Source organism: Varanus komodoensis, unplaced genomic scaffold (genome assembly GCF_004798865.1).
Source record: "Varanus komodoensis strain SLA01 unplaced genomic scaffold, ASM479886v1 scaffold18_3, whole genome shotgun sequence".
Taxonomy (NCBI): Eukaryota; Metazoa; Chordata; class Lepidosauria; order Squamata; family Varanidae; genus Varanus; species Varanus komodoensis.
The window spans coordinates 12,418,942-12,443,349 of record NW_025335549.1 but is presented as its reverse complement, the minus strand read 5'-3'; the positions used below and the strand labels follow the sequence as shown (position 1 = coordinate 12,443,349).

Here is a 24,408-nt window from a genome sequence, read left to right as displayed (position 1 = left end):
GTCTCTCAGCAATCCCCAGCCAGTATTTCTGCTCTACAAACAAAATGAAGTGGCAGAATTCCAAGGTGGAAGTATTCAGTGGTACGGCTACAGAAAACAAGCATGGCGTGCCTTTTCAAAATGCTCGTCTGTGAACAAGCAGCTACTCCGAGGGCAGAATAGGGAGAGACAGAATAGTTTCCCATAGGCATCAGGCAAGGATATTTTATCTCCCTGTCTGTCTGATCAGTATGCAGGGAAAAAAATCATAAGAAAAACTGGATTAGAATGAGAAGGAGTGAAAACTGGTGGCAGACACGTCAATAAAATTAAGTTATGCAGATGGCAACATACTACTGTTCTGTCAACAGAAATGAATGGAGAGGTCCCCTGATGAAAGGGAAAGAAGAAAGTGCGAAAGCAGGACTGCTGCTGAGTATCAACAAAAATCATGGCTACAGAATTGCAAAACTTTGTTGCCAACAACGAAGAAACTGCTGCTGCCTTCCACGTTAACTGCAGCACTGTTAATTGGCTAAGATATATTTCGTGCTTAGCAGATTCTGCTGGAGCTTGAATACTTCAAAATTAATTTGGGCACGTTGTTTATAATATTTTAAATGCACTCAGTGATTTTGGCCAATAGGACAGACTGGGGACTCTGTTGGGTACTGCTCAGCCTACTGCTCCGTAGTCTCCCTCTCTGAGCTGACAGAAGTCCTGGGTGTGCCCTTGAGGTTACCCAGACTGCTGGTTCTAGGGCATGTCGGCTTTTATGCTACGGGTACCTTGTCTCTGGTGGATCAGGCCTTCGTCATCTCCATGACCATCATGGAGCTGTTACAGCATGTCACTGGCCCAACACATGTAGCAGGGCATATGCTAGACTGGGCCTTTCTCAATTGTCCATGGAGATGCTGCTATGAAAATGTGGGACTTTGACTCAGTCCAACTGTTGTAGTCAGCTCATCCCCTTCTGAAGTAAAGACTTAAGGGCAGCTTTTTCCCTCTGCAATGATGGTAGACCTATCAAGATGGTCCACTCCTGGAAGGAATGGTTTCCAGAGGGCTCTGGGGAGGTTTCCAGCTGATATGGCTGACCCTTCTGTTGAAAACCTGGTTGATCTGTAGAATGTAGAAACAACCAGAACAGTTGACAGGAGTGTTCCAGGATGCCTTTTTGTACCACTCTGCAGCACACTCCAGCACTGAGAGAAATAAAGCAAGGAGGAGACAGCTCGAGAGCAGCTGGAGAAAGAATCCCGAGTGGATGAAATCAAAGACTGATCACACATATTCAGCACAGTGGAAGCAGAATCCTCAGAAGAAAGAGGTTGAGACAGTCATGCTCACGGTGGCATGTCTGCCACATGACCAGCAGCAGAGGTATCCAAGAGCCGAAAAACTACCCACTGTTGTAGACTAGTTATGTTGTGCATGAATTACACCAGGCCTGGGAAAATCCCATATGTCTGGATGCTAGGGAACTTTATATGACATAAGGTATGTAATATTCCTTGGTGCTGTATCTGTAGCATCTGTGCACATGCACTTTTACACAAGCAAGCAAAGTAAAAATAAGATAAACTTAAATGGAGTAAATAAAACAGGGAGAGAGAAAATCAAGTAACATCGGAGGAATAAGTCTGAACCGTTACATGTATGTTAGGCTTGTGCTCCATTTACCTTGGCTGCTGCCTTTTTGGGCTTTGGCTCTGGTTTAGGTGGAGCAGGTTTCTGCAAGAGAAGCAGACAGATGTGTAAGGCTGGTGAAGCATAAAAAGAACAGAGAGGTCCTAGCCTAGCAAGCTCAGAAGCCTGCACCTCTCCTTTAAAACAAACATTTCTTTCAGCCCTTCTGCTTGTGCAGATGGGCATCTAATACACAGGCAATGTCTAGAGACTCTCCAGTGATGGGTCTTCCAGAGGCTATTTTTGGCCTTCCTATAATTAACAAAGAGGAATATAGGAAGTAAATGAGTAGCAAAGCAAAGGAAGTACATGTACAACGTACGCATTTAATACCAGGCTCAAAAGGTAGCTTTTCGGGTGCAAGATATGACTTACTCTGCCAAAGGGGGTGACTTCTTCTATTTAAATACTCATTATATATAAAACTAGACATAATCCCAAAGACTTCTCCTGCTCAGGCCCTACTGAAATCAAGTGGAGGTCCCATACGGAGCACGGTGCACGGCCTGTTCAGGAAGCCCTACTGAGTTCAAGAAGTCCTGCACCGGGTGCTGCATTAAACAAATCTTGGCTCATTTTGAGGTGTGCCCTAGAGAACATGCCGCTACCAGAAACGTTAAACAGAAAGCAGACTCAGGGACTACTGTGTGAATTTCCCTAGACCTTAAGGACAGCCTCCTCCCAGGTGAACCTCAGCATTTTATTCCATTTCAGAGATCCTGCGTTATGTTTCTGTTGGCACATAAGATACAGCCTTTTCGGGTGTGATGTCCAGAATTTGTTTATTTCATTTCTATACTGCCCCAGAGTCATAGGCAGTTTACATAAAAACCTATGATAAAAATACAATACAATGTCATAAAATCAGAAAAAATATTTTTAAAAATAGGGACAGCTAAAACAGATAATAAAACCAGACAAAAACAGGAGGAGGAGGAGGAGGAGAGCTTCATCTGTCTGGCCTATTCACTGCCCACTTTTAGATACATGGTGGAAATTGGTTGTATTTCAGAATGTTTCTTCAAGATATGTTGCCTTTTAAAACTGTTTTAGCTTTTGGCTGTTTTTCTGCTATCTTGTTGCAATCAGATGTATACCATTTCAGATTGTTTCAAATTGTTGGATTGTTTATTCTAATTTGTCACTGCACTGCATCCTAGTTGATACAGAAAGAATGGAACTCTTGGCATAAATAAGATTTCTGGCAACTTTGTGCATTTTCCCATTCCTGTGCTACTTGAATGGCTGCTACTGCAGAGGAGAAGGAACTGCCCAGCACAGTGGCATCAGGGCATGCTACAAGCTGGAATGAGCCTGCGAGGGAGACCTCCAGGTGGAGATGCTGTTTTCCACAGCAGCCTTCTCTGTGATGTGCGGAGCCTCCCCAGGACCATGCACGGCATTCACGATAAAAGTGAGCTCTGAACCAGGTTCGGAGGTTCACTTCTAGGTTTAGGTCTACTGCAGCAATTCCCAGGGAACATCCTACTGCGGTACCACTCAGTCTTGCAGGTGCAATCGGCACCTAAGTGTGAAGATTCTCAAGCCATTTACTGGAAATATAACATGGAATAAAAGAAATGCAAGATTTACTCACAGCAGATAGTCTAGCTGATCGTCTCTTTGGCTGCATAAAAGGAAAGGTAAGTTAATAAAGCTGAAGCTGAGCTTCCTTAAAAATTCACAGAATATGAAATAGTAAAAAATTAAGCCTTCCATTATCTGCATATTTAATTTGAGGGTATATCCAACAAAGTTTGCTGAGGTTTATTTCCAAACAAACGTGAACCACGTAAGGTTGCATCATAGTATCAAATGGTTACCATTTTTTACCATTGTAGAAATGGTTACCATTTTACCTGTACACAGGACAGCTCTGGCCAAAGAAGTGGCTCAAAATTAATATGCTCACAAAGCACTTTACATACATGGTAAAGTTCAGTTCTCAAAATGCTCTGGACTGGGAACAGATGTTGATATTCACATGTATCCTTAATATTCTCCAGGACTACCCAATACTCACCGATCTATAGAAGTGTGGCACTATGCCATGCAAGATGTTACCTAAACCAGATGTTCTAGTCATGTTTGCCCCCATAAAGACCAGGGCAAAGAGACAGTGAGTTATTACAGCAGTGCAATCTTTTGCATGTGTGTGTTTGCACACACAACACACACACACACACCAGCTAGCTCCATTCTTGCAAAGCTGTGGTGGGAAATTTGGGTGATAAACCCGTTTGTGATCAACTCATGGCTTTGCATGACCTATGCAAGAGCAATGAAGCAAAATCTCTGGCATGAGTAAAGATTCTCTGTGACGAGCCGGAATATAACTTTTATAATAGTATACAGAAAACGTACCTCCTCCTTCACCTCACCTTCAGCTGCAGCCTGGTTAAAAACAAACAAGATGTGAGCGATTCGTTTCGTCTCAGTTTCATTAACGTAAATGTATGCCAAAAGACTTTGGAACTCAATGCACTTGCCAAAATGGAAGGCCCTCTTCAACAAGGAACCGAGAGCCACTGTTTTGAGTATGAAGTTCAAAAGTAACCACCGGTGTCATCTCCGACTTGTTTTGCATGCAGCATGAGAGCCAATACAGAAAAAGCAAGCACGGTAACTCCAGACTCAGCACAGATGTATTTCCTTTCTTGTTCTACTATTTAGATCTGGCAGTCTGAACTTGCATGCTTTAATGCTCAACTGCCATCCAGCTTTCCCTGTGCACTTGACCCGACTAGAAATCTATGTGCCAATCAGAAGGTGCAAAATGCATGCAAAACATTAACCGATCAATCCCTTCCCACTCAACTGCGTTTTCCCCGCAGCTCAGGCCTTTTACTCTGTTCTAAACTCGCCTCCAAGCTCCGAGACTACAAATCCAGCAATACTCCGGGAGCTTGTTATACGTCATCGCGTCCAAAGCGTCCCAGCCCCCTTTAAAAAAATTAAAAAAGGAAGATTCCCGCCAAATTACTTGGAACAACAAGGTGGTTGCGAGTTGGGTTTTTTGTCTGATTTGTTTTGCAAGGGCGCGGACACGTTCAGCATATCTGGGCAGATCCCACGGAGTCGTTCTCCGGCGAAAGCACGAATTCAGCTTGGATTTGGGTAGGGGGGATAACGGAGGCTCCGAGCGCACAGGATCCAAGCGCTCCCTCCCCTAGTGAAAATGCCTGCAAACTACATCACGTTTTTCTCCAATAAAATCCCCCCCTCTCTCCGCCTAATTGCACAAGTTAATCAAAGCATCATTGCGCAGAGCATCCCCTCGCTCATCTATAGGCAGAAAAGGAGCTTACGGAGAGGAGAGAGGAAATCTCATCTCCTCCCACCAACTTCTGCTCAGCAGGACGATCGGAATCCTATGTCAAGGCTCTTTTCCCCGCAAGGCCAGTTTCAAAACTCTGCGCCGCCTAATGGCTCCGATCACCATTGCACAACCATCTGGTATGACAAGAAGTAAGAGGAAGGACCAAAAAAAAAAAAGAACAAAGGCAAAGGCTGGAGAAAGAACCCAAATCTTGCAAGCCATGGTTGCTGCTGGAACGCTCCCAGCGCACGCCCGTGGAAGGGTTCGGCCGGGGGCCGCCTCGGGAGGGCTTGCTTCGGGGACTGGGGGAAGAGGGCGGGAGGGGGAAGCAGGCAGAAGCTCCAGCGCCCTGCCTGCGATCTCCATAAGGGCACCGCGCGGCTCTATGGCTGTTTGTAATCCAGCATGGAGACATCCCCCAGCCACCTTCCCAAGCGACACAGCCCGAAACTATTCGGCTTGGTCCTTGGCATGCCCCGATCGCCTTTCCGAAGTGCCTCTTCGTCGAGCTTCGGCTTCACTTTACGACATGCAGACATATTAAATGCGACCCCCACCCAACAAACTGGCGCGAGCGCGCGCGCAAATCAAGGCTTTTTTTTTTTTTAATCCTCCCTCCTCCCCCCTTCAAACGGGCTTGATAACGCTTTCCTCCCTCCGATACTCCCACCACCATATTTTTGTTTGCTTCCTTACCTTTCTTTTGGGCATAGTTGCACCTTAATAGTTGATTGCAAAACAAGGAGAGAAACGTGTATTTGAAAAGGAAAAAAAAAATGAAACAGCCACCCCTTCCCTCCCAAGAAAAGGAAAGAAAAAGCACCGCGCGCAAAACAAATACGGTTGTTTTTACAAAGGCTTGGATTAAAATATATATGTATATAAAAGTATATACTGCCGTCTGTTTGCAAAACTGTATAAACGACCAAGAGTTAATTGCAGCAGCAGAAACTGAGCCACCACCACCGTCACACAAAAAATAAAAAAAAAATCCCCCCCACTTATTGCAAACAGTAAAATACACCAACACTCAACCAAACTGCATGAATGAGGAGCGCGAGACGGGTCTCGGGCCGTGAGTGACGCGCCCCCCTGCCAATGGCAGCGCCGCGCAGGGAAAAACGAAGGCGGGCGCTGCGGGGCCCGGGCGAGAGGCGGGACTCGCCCGCGCGCGCGCGCCGACGGGGAAAGAGGGCCGAGCGGCCGCCTGCGCAGGCGAGCGGCGCTTGCGGGCGCTTCCCGGAGCCTTCCCGCGGCGGGCGGCGGGGCGCGTCCCCCCCGCGGGGCCGCCCCCGCCGCCCTCCTCCTCGCCCACCCACCCGCCCTTTGTGCGCGTCCGCGGGGCAGCGTCCGCCCCCGGGCACGCCCGTCTGCGCAGCGCGCGCGCTCGCGGAGCGCCCAGCTCCCCGCCGCCCGCTTTCGCAAGTGCAAGGCGGCCGGCGCGACCCCCCCGCCCCGCCCGCGAGGGCAGAAACTTCCCTGAAAGTTAACCCGGGAGGATCTGGGGCAAGGGTGGGCGTGTGCACGCGCGGCGTGCTGCACACGCCAGGCCTTCGCCGGAGCACCCGCAACATGGCTGCCCGGGCACCGTCCGTTCTTCCGCAGAGGCGGCCGGCGCGGGGGGAGACGCGCGGGGCGCCCGGGCCCGGGGCTTGGTTGACCTTGCGCAGCACAAGGCCGAGCGCTTCGCGCCGCTCGGCTAGATCCGTGCTTTTCCTCTCGGAAGTGGGGCTGGGCAAGGGGGCCTCCCCGCGTGGCGTGCCCTCCCCGTGGAATGTGAATCGGTAGGGGAAGGATCTGGGGGGACCGACGCAGAGTCGGTCGCCTTGGAGCGTGCTGCCTGCATCCCGGGCAGAATAACAGACACGCTTGCAGCTTTCTAACCTCCACTCCACGGAACGAATTTGAACTTTTTCCCGTGTTTAGGATTGCAGACTACCTTTGAAGAAGAAGTGCATAGGATTAAAAGAACTGGTAACAAACAAGAAAATAAAAGCAGGCTCCATTTTTTAAAAAAATGTTACTTATTTCATAGGATAAGGGGACACCAAACTACAGCCAAATCACTGACAGAATTATAAAAATCACAGATCTGAGACTGGCCCCACAAAACCATGCATCCAAGGCATGGATCCTCGTGATTGCACATGATTTTTAGAAGGGAACTCTGCAAACTGCAATCAAATTACAGAAAATTCATACCTCCATAGACTGAACAATAAAAATCAGGGACCTGGCACTCGCAGATACCAGGTCCCTGACTGGATCCAAAGTACGTATCTTTTGGGGCTATTGTGATCTTTGCAGGCAAAGATTCCAAACCATGCAGCTGCGGAACACGCCTGTCCATGGTGCAAATTGTGACCATGATGGAACTGATACTGACACTGAAAGTTTTCCTTGAGGATACGCATTGTTCCAGATAAAATGTCTCAAAGCACACCAGTTTTTATGAATTAAACCACAGAAATCACAGAACTGGAATTTACTGGCACCGCCGTAGCAGAAAAAAACGTGGATCCGAGGCATGGATCTTTACGAATCTTCAGGGGTTTTACAAGGAAAATCCCTGAATCCAGCAATGGATCCAGAATACACATATGCCTCCCTGGACAGAATCATAAACATTCCAGATCTTACACCCAGAGGCACCGCCACAATCCAAAAACATTGATCTGAGCCATGGATCCTCATAGTTTTACAAAGGAATTCTTCCAAGTCATTACCAAATCCCTAAGCATGCCTGCCATCATTGACCAAATCATGGATTCATAGATTTGTAACTTGGTAGCACTGTAGAAGAAGGTAAAAGCTGGGTTTAGTAAATCAAAAATGGATCTTCAAAATGTCATGTGATACTTCAAGGAAACCACCCAAGCCACCATCCAGCCTCAGAGCTCATCTTCCTCCATTGAATGAGCCAAAGATCTGCCAGTCATTGGCACTGTTACTGCACAAAAATATAGATACAGAGCACAGATCCTCATACACCATATTTACAGGGAAAACACACCAAACTCCTCCGCTTTCACAGGGCTCATCTACATGTATTAAACTGCGGCTCCAATAGTTGCAGATAGAATAGCAGGGTTGGAAGAGGCCAGAAAGCCACTGAGTCCAATCCCCTGCTCAGAGCAGGACTCCAAGTTAAACCATCCTTCTCAGATGGCTGTCCAGCTGCAACTTGAGTGCCTCTAGTGTGGGAGAGCCGACAACCTCCCTAGGTAACTGGTTCCAGTGTCATACTGTTCTAATTTCTTCCTGATGTTCAGCCAGAACCTGGCTTCTTGTAACTTGAGCACATTGTTCTATGTCCTGCACTCTGAGATGACTGAGAAGACATCCTGGCCTTTCTCTTTGTGGCAACCCTTCAAGTACTCGAAGAGGGCTAGCATATCTCCCCTCAGTCTTCTCCTCAAAGTCTAAATATGCACAGTTCTTTCAATCGCTACCCATAGGACTTTGTTTCCAGCCTCCAGAGAACCCTTGTTGCTCTCCTCCGAGCCCTTCCCAGCTTGTCTGCATCTTTTGTAAACGGACACAGTACTGCAGATGAAGCCTAGCTGGTGCTGAGTACAGGAACTGGCACTTGGCTTGATTTGGATGTGATGCATCTATTAGTGGAGGCTAAAATAGGATCCTTCTCACTTGCAGTATTGCAGAGCCAAGCATCCCACCTCTTGTAACAATGCATTTGGTTTCTTGTTTGCCGACTGAGTGCTTTCTTATATGCTCCAGAATTTTTGCAGGGATTTCAGACTGACTGGTCTGTAGTTCTCAATTTTTTTCCCCCTTTCAGTTACACTTACCAGGCTGTATTCATCTTTCTGTATTCAGGATGCCAGGCCATGCTGCCTGTTTCCCTTATTCTGGGCACTAGTATATAGACATTGAAAATTACATGCATTCTACTCTAGCTTACTTCCTGCGTTTGTGGAAGATTGTTACTAGGCACTGTTAGAGTTGTTGTGATGTGTAGGCCTTGGCCTGTTGTTACGCCCAAGTCGATGTCTCCCTCCCCAATAGGATTCAGTATACAGCCCTCAAGACAGGCTCCTTCATGCTGTGGCAAAACACCTTCTTTCCAGTCCTTTTAAGGTGCCATCCATCCCTTGCCCGCAGTCCCAGAAGCCCGTGTAGCCCGTGGTCCCAGAATCCAAATCTCTCGTGTTGGCACCACCTTCCTAGCCAGGCAGGCGTTCACCTGGAGGCTTTTTCTTTCCCTGTCTAGTCCTCTTCCAAGAACTGGAAGGACTGAAGAGAAAATGATTTGGACCCCAAAGTTCTTAACCTTCCTCCCTGAAGTCTGACATGATTTCTTCAAAGCCAAGCTCTGCTTGCCAAGGTCTTTGTTCCCACATGCATAAGAAGGAAGGGACACATGTCTGCAGACTTATGAGCAGTCTTTCACGAATCTGTCCTCCAGGGAGAAAGCAGACCTGATGATTCCGCAGTCTTCTTGGCATGCAGGTGTTTCCATCCCACGCAGCAGGGACTCTCCCACAACCAATACTCTACTTGTTCTTGCAGGCCTTAGTATTGTTGCCACCACTTGACTGACCTTCAGCCTCTTGCTCAGTGTTGCACGGGAGGACTTGCAGTTCTTCCACAGCAGGCTGCCTTCCAGTCTCATCCCTGAGTAACTCAAACCGGTTCCATAACTCCACGGCTTCCATGGGTGCTGACTACCTTCTAGCTCTTCTGCTCCCGTCACCTTTTCCAGGAAGTTTTCCCCTCATGTGCCCTTCCCTCTGGGATCTCCTCTTCCTCAGCTTGCTGCTGTACTTCTAGTTTCTGTACAACTGTTGCAAAGTTACTGCTCTGTCTAAATCTTCTCATATTTACTCCAGGGTGGTTACTCACCGCTCTAGTGCTCTCTTTTCCAACAGGGCTGTTAGCTTGCATTTGTTGCACATGTAGGCTGTCCTCAGGCAAAACAAAACAAACAAAAAACAAAAACCCAACATTGCACAGACGTTGCAGGTCACCACCACTGCGGAGTCTTCTTTCTGCTTCCTTTTTGATTGTCCCTGACTGGGCCTGTTATAACAACCGCTGCTTTCTCCTGTCTTCCCTGAAGGTCAACAATAGAGTCATACCAGTAGTGGGTTACAAGGAAGGAGACAATAGGGGGAAAACTAAGTGGAAAAAGAAAAGAAAAAGTCAACAATGCAATGTGCCTGAATAAAGGAGAAATTCTATTTTAGGCTGCATTTAGAGGAGTATCACTTCCAAATCATGTAGAGTACAAGTTCCTCTTTACTCAGCACTGGTTAAGCCTCATCTGGAGAACCGGGAGCAGGTCTGGGCACCACAGTTTAAGAAAGAAGGAGACAAGCTGGAAAGGGTCCAGAGTAGGGCAATAACGATGATCGGGGGACTGGAAACAAAGCCCTATGAGTAGAGATCAAAAGAACTGGGCAGGTTTGGCCTTGAGAAGAGAAGGCGGTGTGTGTGTGGGGGGGGGTTTAATATCAGTCTTCAAATACGTGAAATGTTGTCACAAAGAGGAAGGCCAAGAGCTCTTCTCAGTCACCCCAGAGTACAAGTCACAGAACACTGGACTCAAATTACAGCAAGTCAGGTAGCAGCTGAACATTAGGGGACAATCCTGACTGTTAGAATGCTGTGACATGACCTAGGGAGGTGGTGGGCCCTCCCACATTGGAGGCATTGAAGATGCAGCTGGACAGCCATCGGAGAAGGATGGTTTGATTGGGAGTCCTGCACTGAACAGGGGTTGGACTCAGTGGCCCTTTGGCCCCTTCCTACTCTACTGTTCTATAATGCAATAATTCTTTGTGAAGTCTGGATCCTGAAAGATCAACTGGATTTTACAAGGGGTACATCCAAAATCACAAAGTGCATCCATGTCAAAGGTGTCGATCCTTTATTATTAGAGCCAAGATAGCAGAAGGAATCTTGCTGCCACCATGCAAACCATCGCATCCAAACCGCTTCTTTGTGGCACTCTGTCGATGTGCATCATCTGTGTTTATGAGGGACACACGGAAATGCCATGAAGCAGCATGATTCAGTCCTGAATTAATCACAGAAATCCTAGTGTGACTAAAATTCAGGAGCAGAATGCAAGGCAGAGCAAAGCAGAGGAACATGCAAGGAGCATAACGGGGAAATCTGTGTATACGCAGTATCTGAGTGCAGGTAGCGATGAGTGGAAGTTCCACAACACAAGGCATCTGACACATTTTACCTTAACTTGTCTGGGAAGCATTTGGCTAGCTAAATCTAATTGTGTTAATTTAAGGCAAAATGGAATAAAATAGATCGACTGTCTTATTTATAGTTCAGGTGTCAGAAGTGTACATGCACGCCCACCCAGTTGCTAAACTGCTGTGAAGTTTTCTGTTTCTCAGTTAAACCAATTAGCCATTCTAATTGCCTTCCTAATGCAGGCACTCCCGAAGCTCTCAGCTGCTCCAGCAGGTGTCTCTGTTCAGTTGGAGAGTGATGCCCTGTGTGGACGCACACCGTTGCCACTCCAAGAGCCCACATGCTATTTTCTGCATTGTTCAAGAGCATGTTGCATATTCCTATACATTAATATATAGGGAAAATATTACTGCTGCTAAAAATAATTATGCACAACTGTCAGGGGAAGGGACCCTAATATCCATATATTTATGAATGTGTAAATTATGCGTAAAGTCCACCCATTCAAAAGTTGAATCTTTCAAATGTGGTGCAGTAGTTAAGAATTATTATATTATATTATATTTAAATGTTAATACTATTGAATTTTATCTGGCCAGGGTGGCTTATTTTATTCTAATGTATATATTTTAATTGTTATTGTCTTAATTTATTGTTGTGAGCCGCCCCGAGGCTTCGGCGAATGGGGCGGCATAAAATTGTTTTAATAAATAAATAAATATCATCATCATCATCATCATCATCATCATCATTAAAAGCGTTTGTATGCCATCCTATTATACAAGATCTCAGGACGGCTTACAATATTTAAAAAGACAATTAAAACAACAATTGCAATAAATAATAAAACAGAACAAAACAATAAATCACAAACAGAGCGACTAAACTTAAAACCTATTAAAGCTTAAAATGTTGTTTAAACAAACAGGTTTTGGCCTGGCGCCGGAAAGAGTATAAACTCGGCGCCAGGCATACCTCTCTGGGGAGTACATCCCAGAGTCTGGGCACCACAGCAGAGAAGGCCCTCCTCTGGGTTGATGACCTTTTTACCTCTCTTAGAGAGGGTTCCAGAGCAGGGCTTCTCCCATAGATCTTAAGGGGCGTGAGGATGAATGTGGGACTGGGCCCCATTGATCTGGGTTCTGGACCCCCCTCAGCCCACCGGGTGACTCTGGGCCAGTCACAGACTCTAAAACTAGCCTTACCCACATGGTTGAGATTGCAGGATAAGCTTGAGAGGAGAATTATGTAAGCTGCCTCGAGTTCTGTAAAAAAAAAAAAAAAAAAAAAGAGGATACAAATATTATTAACTGTTAATATTATTGGATTTTATCTGGCCAGGGTGGCTTATTTTATACTGTATTTTTGTATTTTTAATTTAATGTTTATATTTTTGTTTTATATTATAATTATTTTAACTTACTGTTGTAAGCCACCCGAGGCTTTGGCGAATGGAGCAGCATAAAAATGTTTTAATAAAAATAAATAAATAAATAAATAAAATACAAATATAATAAACAAACCAATGTTCCTTCCAATGTTACATTAGTCTCGTGGCTGTCAGAAGGGCCTAAAAACCCATTTACTTTACTTTCCAAGAGATGACTATGTCATGCAAAATAAAATGTGTATCCTTAAATATTAAAAAACTAGCTGCCAGAAAATTTATCCAAATTAATACCTTTTCCCAAAAGGAAGCTCCTTTTGGTCAATGTCAAAACATAATAGGAAGAGAAGCATTATACTTCCAGTAACTGATTGATTCAATTAAGCCCTTATCAAAAAGATATTGTGGTGTCCAATATACTCAAAACAATCACTTTCACTGAATAAAACATCACCAAAGTGCCATTATCCTTTCTGAGATAGATTAACATGTAAGGCACATGTAAGGACTCCTAAAAAGAGCAGTCGCTTGACAACGGAAGTGCTGGGGCCTTTGCAAAGAAGCTATGGATGGTCCTGAAAAAAATGGGTGGGGGGGCACCTCAGTCCTTGATTGTCCTGCTATGTAACCTGAATCATGGACAAGAAGCTACTGTGAGGAAAGAATATGCAGAAAAGGAATGCTTTCTTATAGGCAAAGGTGTCAGACAAGAGTGTGTTTTATCTCCCTGCCTGTTAAATCTGCATACAGAAAAAAATCATAAGAAAAATGGGATAAGGAGCAGAGGAAGGAGTGAAAATCGATGGCAGGTACATCAGGAATTTAAGACATGCGGATGATACCATTGTGCTGGCAGAAAGCAGCAATGACTTGGATCACTCCTGATGAAAGAAGAATGAGCAGAGGCAGGGCTGCCACTGAACATTACGACACAAAAATCACGACTCCAGAACAGTTGCAGAACTTTATTATTAATAATGAAGAAATAAAGAAACTCAGTCTCAATGCAAGGGGAGACTGTGGCCACGAAATCTGAAAAGACTGGGAGTTGGAAGGGCAGCAATGAAGGGACTAGAGAAGATCATCAAGTGGAAGGACATTTTATTGGAGCTTGAGGTCAGGATCATCCATTGTATCCCCATCGCGATGTACGGGTGTGAAACCTGGGCAATGAAGAAAGCTTCCTGGACAGGCAGTAAGCAGCTGCATTTGTGACATGCTGCTGGGTGGGAGCTTTGAGAATACGCTGGCCCAGCAGAAAGACCAATGTATCCTGGATCAAAACAAGCCAGACCTTTTCCTAGAGGCAAAAATGACCAAACCAAGGCAGTCATACTTCAGGCACACAAGAAGGGAAGTCTCCCCGGAGTAGACAGTCGAAGACAGAAGACGAAAAGGAAGACCAAGTATGAGATGGATTGAATCCACAAAGGAAGCCACAGACTTGAGCTTGGAAGGGCTGAGCAGGACGTTCTGGAAGGGTTTCATCCACTGGGTCGCCACAGGTCCAAGATGACTTGATGGCACATAATGACATACCAGTTATACAAAGAACTATAACGTCCTTATCTAGAACTTTATTGTACATGCAAAGCGCTATGTGGGCCATAAAGGACCACATAATTGTATATATTGGTGCACATTGTGTGTGTGTGTGTGTGTGTGTGTGTGTGTGTTTACGTGGTGTAGTGGTTAAATGTGCAGGTCTGGGACTCAGGGGACCTGGGTTCTAGTCCCTGCTCAGCCACAGAGCACACCGGCCAGCCACAGACTGTCAGCCCAGCCTACCTCACAAGGTTGTTGTGGCAAGGATAGGCGTGAGAGGAGGAGAATAACGCTCTCCCTTCTTCCACACAGGGCTGCCCTTTCTCTTCCTAGGTCAGTCACCCCTGGCTCAGATCCCAGCAGCTTAGGTGTGCAGGGAGAATTTTTCGCCCCGGCATGAGTCACCAACTGTATTTGCCATTCTGGAGTTCATTCTCCCAGTTTGGGGAGATCCTTTCAGAACACTTCACAATTCCTTTTTTGTTTTAACCACTCTCAGCAATTGGACGTTGGCAGCAAATTTGGCCACCGCGTTGGTCACTCCCAATCCACTCCCTGGTGGATCCCAGTTAACGCTTGTCCACTGGGAGAAGCTGCTGTTTCTTCCCAGAGTCTGTCCCCTATCCTTTAACCTGAGCAGATCCAAAAGCGGCCCTCTCCCTGTATCCCGCGGCTGCTACGCTTGCTCAGTCGTCCTCGGGATCAAAGCCCTTTGGGATCACCTCTGTTCTCCTTTATTGCCACTCTGGACCCATTTGGGCTCTAGCGAAACCTGCCCCACTCCCCACGCGCCAGGCAAACCAGACCCCCTCCTCTTCACGGCCCCGTTCCAGCCATGCCTGGAGACGCCTCCGCCCGCCCGCCTTCCCTTTCCTAACATCTTGTCTGACAAAGCGCTCGGGACATCTCCAAAGCTCGCCCGCGCCTGGCGAGTTGAGAATCGCTGCAATGCCTGATCAGTAGCTTAGCTTAGCTTAGCTTGGTCGGAGCTGAGACTTGAAGTCAAGCATATCACAAAGGCAACGGGGGGGGGGGGGAGGAGGGAAGGCGGCGCTCTCTGAACAAAACGACCCCCCTTTCTTTCCTGAAGGAAGCCACCCACAAAAGCGAGGACCCCGCGCGCCGGCCGCAGGAAGAGCGCTGCTCCCGTGGCCGCGATCCCGCAGCGAGCCGCGCCGTTCCTGCCTCTGGGCGCCCGCCGCACTTGGCGCGGCGCCGGCGCTGCCTTCGCCCTCTCCGCCCCCGCGGCGACTCCGCGCCGCGAACGTGCTCGCCCCGGCTCCTTCCGGGGCTGGAAGCTCCCCGCGCGAGTCGCCGCCGCAGCAGCAGCCGCAGAAGGAGGAGGAGGAAGAGGAGGAGGAGGAGGAGGGGGCGCGCCGTCTCGCGTCCGCGCCGCGCGCTCCGCCCGCCCGCTCTCCATCCTGCGTCCGCGCCTCTTGCCCGCTTGTGGGGCTGTTCGCGCTCCTGCTCCGCCCGCCTCGCACGGAAGCGTCGCTCGCCAGGATGGTGATCAAGGTCTACATCGCCACTTCGTCCGGCTCCACGGCGGTAAGGCAGGGGGCGAGCGAGCGGCGCCTTCCCACCTCCCCCTTCCCTCTTCCCCAGCAGCGGCGCGCCTAAACTTTCCCCTATTCGCACTGGAGGAAAGTTGCCAGCGCAGAGCCTCCCGCCTTCCGGCCCCCTTCCTTCCTCCCTTTCTTCCTCCCTTCCTTCCTTCCCCGCCTGCCTCCGTGCCATCTTCCACATTCCAGGCATTCCCCCAAATGGGGAGGGGGGTGCTTTCTGTGCGTACCTTTACACACGACAATACACATTTAAGGGCGGCCCTTTCCTGACTTGCGTTTCGTTGGCCTCCGGGGGAGCAGGCTGCCGGCGTCGATGGACCCCTCCGGCCCGATCCAGCATCTCCGAAATCTTATGAATGGGCTTTAAAGAAGCCACAGTGAAGGCAGCGCCCTAGGCACAAGATAATATTTCATTGTGGCTCCTCGGAAGTCACACTCGCAGCGGCCTCCGTTGCATTTTTGCGCACAAGTCAGTTCTACGCGGGGGCGGGGGCGAAGGGCTTCCTCCCATCGAAGGCAGTATGAGCAGTGCAGCCTTCCCCTGGCCTCAGTTTTTGGGCACGGATGGGCCCTTTTTCCAGGAAAGCCGCGGCTGCAAAATCTTACGTGTGCATAATGGGAGTAATCCCACCTTGGGCTCAGTGGAATCGCAGCCCGAGTGTGTAAACACGGCCCATTGGACTATTTGCTCACTTACCCAGGGGTTACTCCTGGGTGAAGGGGTACGGGATTGCAAGCTTAGTCTGCCGCCGAAATGACCAATGCCTGCTCTTCCGAATCACAGCTTAGGAGCCAGTCTGGCATTGCTTTTGGAGGAATTGACTTGCAATCATGCATTCGGTTTTGCAAGTGCAGAGAGCGCTCCGGTGTGGGTGCCCAGCAGTCTGCATTGCTCGGCCTGCCCCAGGACTGAGTTCTGCTATTCAGGACTGCTTTTGCTGGCTCATTGCTGAATCACATTAAGTTCCCCCACCCACACCCCGTTTTGCATTAAATGACTGAGTGGGACCCTGGCGAGTTTCTCACTAATGGCTTTACAAAAATAGCTCAGGCGTAGAATGGAAAGGTTAGCTTTCTGCCACATTTGGTGACTCACGGAGGCTGCAGCACCTTCATGGCCTGGCCTGGCAAGCATCACATCTACCTGCAGCCCCAGAACCTATCAACTATCTGGAACACATGTGTCCACATTCAGTGCATCGACCACCTACACCTACCATTCACTTCCGTGCCTTTTCTGTGCTGGGTGAGGGACCATTCAGGGAAGAAACCCGCTTGCACGTTCACCTTTTATTTTATGGCAATTACCTGAGCGGTAGGCTTTCATTTAATCCACTTAATGCTATTTGTTAGGCTTGAGTACGAAAACAAAGAGCTTGCTGCTTGAAATTTTAAAACGCCCCAATCTCTTCTCAGGTTTAGAAACTGAGCAGTGGGTTGGTTTTTCTTTTCATTTTCACCATCCAGACAAACATCTGGATGTTCAGGGATGTTCCTGTGCTTCAGGAGTGCGCTTCCCCCAGGTGGCCTGGGAGAGAGCAGTGTTGCCAGTCAGTCTTGCGTCCTGGTGCATCCAGACCACTGGGAAGACCAGTGCATTGGACTGGCTGGGTGAGAGACTTAAGTGGTGAGAAAGCCCGGGCCACCAAGTGGGGATGATAGCTGTGGGCCGCTGTCTGTCTCTCACCTGACCTCACCAAACCGCTGTGAGGATTACGTGGGGAAATCCCATGTTCCCCCTTCAGCCCAGCTTCTTGAAGAAAGGACCAGAAGGTGGGGCTTGGCCACCCATCTGCCACCACTGCTGTTCTAGGGCTGCGAAACCAAGACTCCCTGAGCTCAGCCTACACGCCAACGGGCTGTCGCAGGCACATCTGGGGTGATGATTTGTCTTGCTAATTTCAGCAAATTTGACTGTATTCAGTGGGAAATGGAATATTGCCTGCTTCAAACTGGCAATTAATATTTTTTCAGCTAATAATTGCAAAGAAATATATGAATGCATGCATTATTGAAATATATCTGCATCTTGGGGTGAAAGGGAACTAAGAAACTGTGACAGCAAAACTGGGGTGCCCCAGCAGCTGAATTCCGTTGAAACAGAGAAGCGGTTGTCAGCAAGTCATGCACACAGTTGCTAAAGTTTGTTAGTATGTTAACACTTTTCAGTACCTTTGGTTGTTTTCTTAAGTCATATATTGTAAGGAAGCAAATGATACTTTTCAAAATCTATGCATGTACTCCAGTTCAAATATCTATATAAAATAACATTAACTGTACTTCAATTCCCCTGCCACACTCAAATATTTCAGGCCCAACAGCAGTGCTGAGCTGGCTCAAAAAATAGAGCATTTTTCTTTTTAGTTTTGTTGTTTACTAAATGCAAGTAAAATAAACACGCTAAATTAAATCACACTAGGGCATCTAAATATTTTCTGACTCAGACAGATTTTCCCTATGCAAATCACCTGAGGCAAATTAGCTCAATTTGCATAGGAAATTTTTCCAGAAGCCATCATCTCCTGAAGCAACTGCTTCAGTCTCCACCAGGCAGAAGTAGAATAAGCTGGTGTAGGCAGACAGTCCCTGGTGACATTTCCAGTTAAAAGGCCAGGATGCAGCTGAGGCACAAGATCCCAGACTGACATCTGGAAGAGCTCTGGGAACTGCCCCAGCTCAGTGGTAGGGCCCCCTGTTTTGCCCCCACATTTGATTCTTGGTGTCTCCAGGTAAAGGATGACTAGGTAGCAGGTGAAGTTAAAGCCCCCGGAGAGGAACTGCTAATCAGAGTCAACAGTATTGGACTTCATGGGCTCATGATCTGACCCATTCTAAGCTGGGTCTTCCTGCCTCGGCAGGCATCTCTGCTATAATTTAGACAGGGAACAGATGCGATGTTTCCCTTAGAGTACCAACCTGGTGGCCTTCAGAGGCATCTGAACTGCAACTGCCAGAATTCCCATCTAGCAGGGCCATTGACTAGACATTCTGGTTGCTGTCGTCCCAACGTGTCTCGAAAGCACAAGGCTGGGGAAGCCTGCCTTAGAAGCACCTTACATGCAACTTTTGTTGGGTATATGTAACATCGCCTGCATGAACGCTGCATGCTTCTGTCCATGAACCAGAGGGAGTGAAAGGCTTAATTCACTGGACAAAAGGAGTCTGTCCACCTCATTTGCAAAGGCAAAAGAGTCACAAGATCTGTCCCCCCCACCACCTCACCCCAAAATCATGTCCTCCTCTCTACTTCTAAGCTAACCGGCTAACACTGAACCAAGCTGACCAGCAGTGAGACACCAACCTGTCTTCTTCATGCACATGATACATGGCTTGATTGGGGTTATCGAAACCTTTTTACCTTTTTTGCTAAAAAGCTTCTCGGTGTGGTTTCTCATGGATCCATCCAGGTGCAAACAGCAGTCTCTTAACTAAATCTGCTGCTTGATGCTTCCCTCCGCTGGTTCTGTGCAGCTACACAACCAAATACACAACAGGTTCCCATGAACAGTCATACAACATCACCTGCATGGAACTGGATTGTCTGAAGGGTTCCACTGTGTATTGGATTCCTCCAACTAGCCTATTGCAAAGGTGCTCATGAGACAACCTGCAGGGGTGTCTTATCAATCAATCAGTCATTCACTACTTGGCCAGCAGCTCCACTGTGGCTGGGGGGATCCATGAGATGCCCTGGCAGGGGGGCTTGCACAAGCCTTTCTTGCAGAATGAGTGCAACCCTGGGCATGTGTGTGTACCAGCTCTCCACCAAGGAGTCCTTCGCTCAGTTTGCACCTGCCAGGTTGCAGTAACAACTCTTTGCTCGGGAGAATGGCCATACGCACACATGAATGCATAGAGAATGCACGCTTAGGCAAAAGGAAGTCTGTGCCGCCAGAACTGCCTTGGGTGGTTTTTGGCAGGGCAATTTTGTTAATCTCCGCCATAAACCTAACTGGTCTCTCCTTCAAGCCAAGGCTGCAATTAAGGAATGTTTTCTTTCTTTTTTTAGCAGGGCTAAGTTCACTATGTGGGCATTTCCTCTTAAGATAATAAGATTATTATTATGATGACACATTGCTCACATTTGACCTAAAAAGGTAGCATAACTAGCAGAAAGAAAGGAACAAGAGGTTCCAGACTCCCTCTTCCACCCTCTTGAGGTCCTCAAAAACCACACCTTTCACCAAGACTTTGGCTTATTCTTTCGGAGATCCTTGGTGACTCGGTGGTACTATGTATGGATCGGTCCACCTTACACTGTAAGATTGCAGTTCTCCAGTTGGAAAGTTGGCCAGAAAAGAGCCAGGCATGGTGAAAGGCTGTGCCTGAGACCCCAGTTGCAAAGTCTTGTTTCCCCTGAGTTTTCTGCAATTTGCTGAAAGCTACTTTTTCAAGAACCCAGGAGACAAGAACCTATACTTCTCCAGATTCTTCTGGTATGTGGATCATCTTCAGCAGGTGAGGCAGGTAGCTACTGAAAAGAAGGCCTTTTTGGTGGTGGCACCTTGTTTGTGGAATGTCCTCCCAAGAGAGGCTTGTTTGGCACCTACAGTATGATCCCTGGCATCCCTGTGATCATAGAACTCTTTGGATTCCTGCATCTGTGGTCAGAGGTGATTCTCCAACCTCGGAAGGGGGATTTGGCATTCTAAACTCTTCCCCCTGCCCTGCCCCCTTGTAGCTGGCTTGGAAAGTGAGTTCAGAGAGGGGACAAAGGGGGCAATCTGGTGAGTGAGGGGCTAAAAATTTAGATGGGCTAAAAAACCATGTCTAGTTCAATCCCCCAGGCACTAAGTAGGCAAGGCAGGGATTGCTTCCACTTCGTAAGATAATCAGCCACTGCCGAGTTTAGGGAATAAGCTGATAGGATTGAAATCTGAGTGTTGTCCTTTTTAAAAAAAAATACTGTATTTTGAGATCTTTACAGTGTTTCTGTCAGTTACTGTGTTTTTAAATAGGCTTTCTGAACTTCTAAAGGTTTCATATTACATTTCATCATGGGATGTTTTGTGGTTTTAATTTTTGTGATCAGCCCAGAAAGTTTTGGCTATTGAGCAAAGTAGAAATGTAATAAGTAAAAGAGAATGTGCAGAGGTCTCCAGAAAAGTTGGATCTTTCCACTTATTTCACTCTGTGTTTTGGAGAAGTAATACAAACCTCCCTCATTCTGTCTTCCCCACCTTCTGATACAAATTAAGGTAGATGCATTCATTGGTCCAAAGTGGATTGTGAAGACACTGACCTGGTTCATAAGAAACAACAACATTTGGTAGGAACTCCTGGGTTATTTAAGACGTTTGGGATTGAAGGAGGGAGAACATGGCCAAAGGAGCAGGGAAACAACTCAGGAACTGAGAAAAGAAACCACGGTTGGGTCAGTCATTGCCAGGCAAGCCCTGATTAGGCAACAAAACATGGCTTACCATTACATGTGAACCAGGCCCGAATTTGAATGGCAGGGCAGCCCACGATAGCGCAGTCAGGTTGTGGATACTGGCTGCCCATCAGTACCATTTTTGTATGGCGCTGGCTGGGTGGAAGATACAGGGTGGACGATGGGTGAAGGGGAAGGCATTTATTGAGAAAATGGTTTGGCCACTTGTGTTCTAGATAAAACTGGGTAGGACCGCAAACCATGGCTTACATAAACCATGGGTTGGCATTGTGTACCACCAGGCCAGGGCGTCTTCGAACAGACGAAAGACTGCTGGCAGTTGCCCGGATGCTTCGTTCCACATACAGTTGCTTACTTGATTCGTAATACCCAAAAAATAACCTTACACAGGAAAAGAGCTCAGGACACATCAGTCTCTATAGTCTGTGTAGTTTTTCTATGTGAGATCTTTCTCACGTGCTGCAAAATGGTTATTGTTGGCCTGTGTCCGCTACTCTTGAAATGGAGAAAAGAAATGCTGTCCTCCTCCAGTCACTGAGCCATGTGCAAATCCCGTGCTCCACCATCAGCGCAAACCAAAGAAGCAAACAAACAGGAAACAGTCCATCTGTAATTTACTAATCGACTTTTTTGGGGCTGTTTAGGCCTCTGCCCATTTGAAAGCATTATCCGGTCCTTGCAACTTCCTCCTCCTCCTCTGCGATCATATACTATGGACACAGTCCTAATTTGTTGACTTGGTGGGTATTTTACCCAGTCAAATGATGTAAGACTCAAATCCAGCAGATCAATGATGAAGGACATTTAAAAATAAGCAGGGGATGCCCAGCTGATGGCACAGGGTTTGGTTGTCCTCCTGTCCACAGATCTGCATCTGGTCCAGATCTTTCTTTGCTTGGATGTGGTTGCCATGTTTTCACAGTGCTTTAGCAGCAATGGGCTAATCTTGCCTGCCACAAGATTCCTTTAAAGCTCACATGGGTAAGTCCTTGTTAGATCCAGAAGTGCTGCTTTTAAAATGATTAAATATTGACAGACTTAAGCTCAGCATGTTTATTTTCTCTGAGGTTTGGGAGGAAATAGAACAGGATTGCTCTGGTACCAAATCTCATTTGACAGATTCTCTCAGGCTTCAGGGCTAATGCCGCTATCTAAGGAAATACAGTCCCCATGCAGCGAGTGTGGCCCCGATCCACATTGCACATCTGTGCAGTGGGAAAGGATGGCAAGGGCTACCCAGGCCTGGCCTCAGACAGTTTGCTAAATGAAGCGGAGCAGCAAAAACCCTTCTGCCTGCAGTTAAGTCAGCTGTGAAATACTACGAGGTGCCATGTCTGAAAAATACCTAAATTAGGGGTTGGGTCTGTAAAGTAATTTTTAATCACAGGCATTCATCGCTCAATAAGCTGCAAAATAACAGTGTCAAAATGTGCAGCAGCTGGACCTTAAGGATCCATGTTTATTATAAACATTTGATAGTTTTCTGGCAAGCTTAAACAAACAGCTGTGTTGAAATCCAGGCTTTTAACATCCTTAAAGTGCCATTTTTTTAGTTCTGCTGTTGGAAGGTATTGCTAACCATGAGATTTCAATTGTATAAAAACATAGGATGGTGCGGAAATGGAGGTGGATACTAAACTGCAAGAATCTCAGTGTTTATTTCTAAGACTGAGCAGGCTTTAGTGTTTACAGATGGAGAGCTGACCCTCCATAAAGCAAAACTAGCCAACAGATAATCTGTAATGATCTGTTTCATGTCAGGTTCCTAACAGTTTTCACCATCTCCTTATCCATTCCTGGTTTCCAGTTTTCCTTGGAAGGTGCCAAGAGCTGACTGGGTAACTCCTAAAGCATTCCCAGTCAATGGCTGGGGATGATAGGAGTTGTAGCTCAGCACTTCTGGAGGGCACCAGGTTAGGGAAGACAGGGTAGATAAAGAAAGGAGAGGAAATCATGAGGTGGCTTTGATCATCAAACCAGCAGATCATCGGATCCAGGGCATGGCTGCTGGGAAGAGCAACTTTAACTGATGTATTTTAAGGAAAAATAGTGGTCTGCTCCAGTGCCATATTATGAAAATTATGGGCTATGTTAGCCTGTTCAGTAATCCAGCCCTGGTCAAAACATCCTTAATCTTTGCCCACAGGAAGGGAGAAAAATCAAGTGTGAGCATAGGCACTGTACCTCAGTCTTCCCACAGGCCAGCTGGATTGAGCTGGGGCACAGCTGGAGAACCCCTGGGCCCTGGGGCTCTTTGAAATAGTCCCTGTGGTAACTTTCATGGATTTGCTTCTTCACGTCTCTTCCTTTCTTCTTGTCCCTCATGGGCAGTTAAGAAAATAGATTCTGGTATTTCAGCTGAGTGCACAGAACAGAGCACTCCATAAGATGTACAAAACATTTTGGCCCGGGCTTTAGACTCTCTCTCTTTCTCTGTTTTCCTGACAGCCTGCCAAGGTCTGCGAACCACTAAGTCATACTTTTCTGCCAAAAAAGTGTAGCCAATTTAAGACTTCCTGTTGCCTTCTAAAGGAGCAATTAAGGAGAGCCAGTACAAAAGGTATACCTGCCATCTGTCCTCGCCCAATCTGGTGCTCTCCAGATGTGCTCTCCAGATGTGCCGGACCACAATTCCCAGCACTTCCCATCGGGAATGTCCCCAGACCCAGTGTCCCTTTTATGACCGAAGGAGCATTCTGGGACCAAAAGCCTATGCACCAGTCAAGGTCTGGAAGATGCATTCCTCGCCCCCTCAAGGGACTGCTTGTGAACTTCCAAGTGGCCTAGCCATGCTGTCATGAGGACTGTGGAGCTGGCTTTTTTTTTTTTTTTTTTTTTAGAAAATGCAATGCTAAAACTGCTGAATTCTGTTTTTAGTTTCTGTTCTGGTAACCAGCCATTGTAGACTATTTGTAGGGTGGCCACAATGGCTGTCCATGTGAACTGGTCCAGTCTTGGCTTTGCCACAGCAGGCTACTCCTGCTGATTCAGAAACCATGCCAACAACTCCTATTCAAAACAAGGAGATAAATGCGGCCAAATGGGCCCAAGTCAGAACCCGTGGAGTGTGATGGGGCTAATGCTAAGTAGAAGAAACTTTACAGTTGCATTCCTGTTCCTTTGCTGCACTTTCCAGCAGTTAATGGATAACCCATGTTAAGCAGCAAGGGAGGTTTCCTTAGTGTTTATCTTGGACTAGACAAAAGCCTTTTCTGGACCTGCAAAAGTCAAACATTGTTGGGCTGACTTCAGAAAGTGCCAAGGGGAAGACTTTTTCTTACCCAAAGGCAAGATTTGGGGTTATGGCTACGATTTAAGAAAAGAGCACAAAAGGCAACTGGGAAGCATGCTT

At 47.2% G+C, this 24,408-nt stretch overlaps 2 protein-coding genes across 5 annotated transcripts in view; one reads left to right on the top strand and one right to left on the bottom strand.

The window, feature by feature from the left end:
• The window catches only part of HMGN5 (high mobility group nucleosome binding domain 5), a 21,915-nt gene extending 5,976 nt beyond the window's left edge, over positions 1–15,939 (bottom strand). For 2 of the 4 annotated variants that reach the window (XM_044427386.1, XM_044427387.1), the window contains exons 1-4: positions 5,687–6,086; positions 4,036–4,065; positions 3,269–3,298; positions 1,666–1,716 (exon numbers count right to left, since the gene is read on the bottom strand). In XM_044427386.1, the coding sequence (XP_044283321.1) occupies positions 1,666–1,716; positions 3,269–3,298; positions 4,036–4,065; positions 5,687–5,701 (126 nt within the window). In that variant the 5' untranslated portion in view covers positions 5,702–6,086. Of the gene's footprint in view, positions 1–1,665; positions 1,717–3,268; positions 3,299–4,035; positions 4,066–5,686; positions 6,087–12,369; positions 12,430–14,339; positions 14,834–15,888 lie in introns of those variants that run through there. The other 2 variants (XM_044427388.1, XM_044427390.1) reach the window with 2 other exon arrangements.
• The window catches only part of SH3BGRL (SH3 domain binding glutamate rich protein like), a 26,953-nt gene continuing 17,809 nt past the window's right edge, over positions 15,265–24,408 (top strand). Inside the window, exon 1 of the mRNA XM_044427385.1 lies at positions 15,265–15,644. Coding sequence (XP_044283320.1) covers positions 15,600–15,644 — 45 coding nt within the window. The 5' untranslated portion in view covers positions 15,265–15,599. The remainder of the gene's footprint in view (positions 15,645–24,408) is intronic.